Raw genomic sequence first — 3,264 nt, 5'->3', positions numbered from 1 at the left:
AAAAGTAAGTTAGTTCAACTTTTTCGTTCATGTATTAAGTAGTATTAAGAAAAGCATGTTTTTAAAAAAAAAATTTTATTTTTTTTTTTATTTATTTCATACTTTTAAAATATTAATTATTTCATTAAATCAACGAAGTTTGATATTAATTTTAATACACATAGCCACAGTGGCGGATTGTGCCACCGGGAGGCCGGGAAGTTTCCCGGTGGGCCGGAGCCCGGTCATGACTATACGGGCCTATCATCCTAAAACTGATTTTTATAATTTATTTTATACTTAAATTTGTTCTTTTTTATTTTTAAAAATATTAATTTTTGATAAAAATATTACTTGCATTATTATCTATGAGTAAACACTAATAAGATAACTCTAGTTAATTTCACGGTTATTTAGTTAAAGAAGTAATAATTTAATAATTTATAATATTATGTTTTATTTTTTCGTTCAATAAAAAATGCTAAACCATTGCATATATATTAAACTAGATACCTACCCAGACTACCTAATAATTTCTAAATAAAAATAAGTTCTGAATTATTTTAACTATTATAGAATGATGAATGTGATACTACGTTTTATAATGCTGATGTTAATGATGACAAAAATATTGCTATGGTTGAAGATGTTGAAAAAAATAATTTATTAGATATTTCTTTTAATTATTTTCAAAAACCTATGCCATCTGGTATCAATGATTATTATTTTTTAATTTTACTACATTTCCACTAAATTGTTTGCATTAATGGTGTTTAGGGCCGGTGAAATGAAATTCTCCCGGGCCGGTTAAAATTCAGAATCTGCACATAGGTACAATGCCACTGCACATAGGTACAAACATTTTATCGTAAATCGAAGTACTTACGTTTATTTACTTTAAATAATATTTATTTACAGTACCTATTTTAATGCAATTCAATTGATTAAATTACTTATTAGATTCCGAGTGGAACGACGAATGTATTGATTTGACAATGTGTGTTTTTTATTTTTTATTTATTTTTATATTTTTATATTATTTTATTTCTGTGTCTGTCATCACGGTTTGGGGCAGTAAAACTGCTTCGATTTTCTTCAACTGCAGTATCTTGTTTGATGGGAAAGTGACTCTAGTTGGTGCATTCGGGAGGTCAAAATTTGAAATTTCCAATAGTTTTCAAAAGCGCCGTGAAAAACAAAAGAAAAATTAAGGAAAAACGGGAATTTTTACACAATATCTGTTTTCGAGAAAATTGATTTTGGTTTTTGTTGTAACTTTAAAACAAATGACCGTAGATACATGAAATTTTCACTGGTTGTTTATATTTCCATTTTATATACATGATAAAATTTTAAAAATATTTTGATTTGTTTCGAACTATTTAGGAACATTTTCAGTTTCGAATACTTTAATTTTTTTTTTTTTATGAATGTCAATAAAACTTTATTTGTTGAGTAAAAATACTTGAAAAATTAATACAAGACTCCTATATTGTTACAATGAAATTTGAAAAATATTAAAAATCCTTAGTCACAGTTTTTTTTTATTAGCATTTAAAGTTCAAAAATTGACAAAATATGTAAAAATCAAATTTAGTACCATCCATTAAACAGTGACCCACTTGTAACCTACTATACAGCAGAGCGACATCCACTTGCCCACCTCTTTTTTTTTTAAATTTATTTGAGATGATTATATTATAGTTAATTATAAGCAAATAGTTTTAATGAAATTCAGAATTAATTGAAGCAACCTTCAATATCAAGAAATTAATGTGATACTGAGCATTTTGATTTTAAGTAATGTTTTATTCTGAGGGTCAGTATAACTATATACCTGTAGAGTGTAGGCTGTAAATAATATTACAATATGCTAATAAATACCAATAACTACTAAATTAAACAATCTAAAATTAATTATTAATATAAACATGCAGTAACGTTTCTGTTACATTAAAAATCAATAAATGGGGTCAACATAGTTTTATATTTCTAAAACCAAACCTATCCATCTAATCAATTCCAAACGTAAAAACAATAGAACAAAAAAAAAATGCGTAATTCTATGTAGTAGAATATCATATAATTGTACTTTTACGTATTACATTTATATAGCGAGTCTACTTTTGTTTTCAAACATAAAATATAACTTATGCCTCTATCCCTATGTACCAACCATTAAGGAGACGTTACAGTGACATTTGTTGCCTCCATCTTAAGGCGGGTTCCCACGGCGCGTGGCTCGGCGAACTTCGCGCAACTCGGTTGTTGTACCGTATGCTCGGCATATCACGAGCCTAAAATGTCAACAGCATTCCCACGGCGCGTGACTTGGCGAGCCACGAGCTTATCCGAGCCGATCAGAGTTCCTACTAAATTATTTAGACGCCAAAAGTCTCAGTTCAAAATGAGTCGTTCTTTGGATAACACGCAAATTGCTGCTTGTGCAGCAGCGTATATTGTAATTGTAGGCGGTGATTATTTAAAAGAAAAATTAGTTGAAAAAGAAAAAACGAAATCCTGCAAGGAAAGAAGATATTGGATGCATGAAGTTTACAAAAGCCGTGCTAGGTAAGTATGCTTATGTAAATTAATATTTAATTTTAGGTTTTTTTAAATTTAATTTTAGTTTAATTTGCTTATATTTAGTTTTTACTGACTACCTTTTTTTAACAGTTTTATCTTTAAATGTACATACAAGAACATAACAGTTTATAATTTATCACAAGCTAGTTTTTTTATAGGTAACAAGTTTTTGATAGAAAATACTAAATTAAAAAATTAAATAATATTATACTATAGTTGTACTTAACATTATTAATAATGCATTATACTACAACTACAATATAGGTACAATGCAACGGATCTGTTAGAAGATTTAAAACGGGGACCATCTAACAAGTTTCAAAACTTCTGTAGAATGTCTGCCACAGACTTTGAATATCTTATTCAAAAAATTGGTCCAACCATATGTAAAACTGATACAAACATGAGAAAGTGTATTCCGGTTCAGGAAAGGCTAGCTGTTACCTTAAGGTTCTTAGCCACAGGAGATAGCTTTAAGAGCTTGTCATACTTGTTCAAGTTTTCAAGTCAAACTGTTTCCAGGTGTATTCAAGATGTTTGTAAGGCGTTAAATCAGGAGTTGAAAAATGAAATCATGGTAAAGTATTTATATTTTAAAACATATCTTTTATTAGAATAATACCTTTAAATAAAATAATATTTAAAAAAAAAACAAATAATTAATAAAATCAATTTGAACTTTGAAAAACACTTTTTTTC

The 3,264-nt window shown here is 27.9% G+C and overlaps 1 protein-coding gene across 1 annotated transcript; it reads left to right on the top strand.

Annotated features, from left to right (window-relative positions):
* Positions 1-1,605: 1,605 nt before the first annotated feature.
* Positions 1,606-3,220, top strand: LOC103309762. Its single transcript, XM_029491336.1, has 2 exons — positions 1,606-2,550; positions 2,830-3,220. The coding sequence occupies exons 1-2, from the start codon at positions 2,282-2,284 to the stop codon at positions 3,182-3,184; spliced, it is 624 nt and encodes a 207-aa protein (XP_029347196.1). The 5' UTR covers positions 1,606-2,281; the 3' UTR covers positions 3,185-3,220.
* The last annotated feature ends 44 nt before the right edge of the window (positions 3,221-3,264 follow it).

Source organism: Acyrthosiphon pisum, chromosome A3, assembly GCF_005508785.2.
Source record: "Acyrthosiphon pisum isolate AL4f chromosome A3, pea_aphid_22Mar2018_4r6ur, whole genome shotgun sequence".
Lineage (NCBI taxonomy): Eukaryota > Metazoa > Arthropoda > Insecta > Hemiptera > Aphididae > Acyrthosiphon > Acyrthosiphon pisum.
The sequence above is the reverse complement of the archived record's forward strand: the minus strand, read 5'-3'. Positions and strand labels throughout refer to the sequence as shown.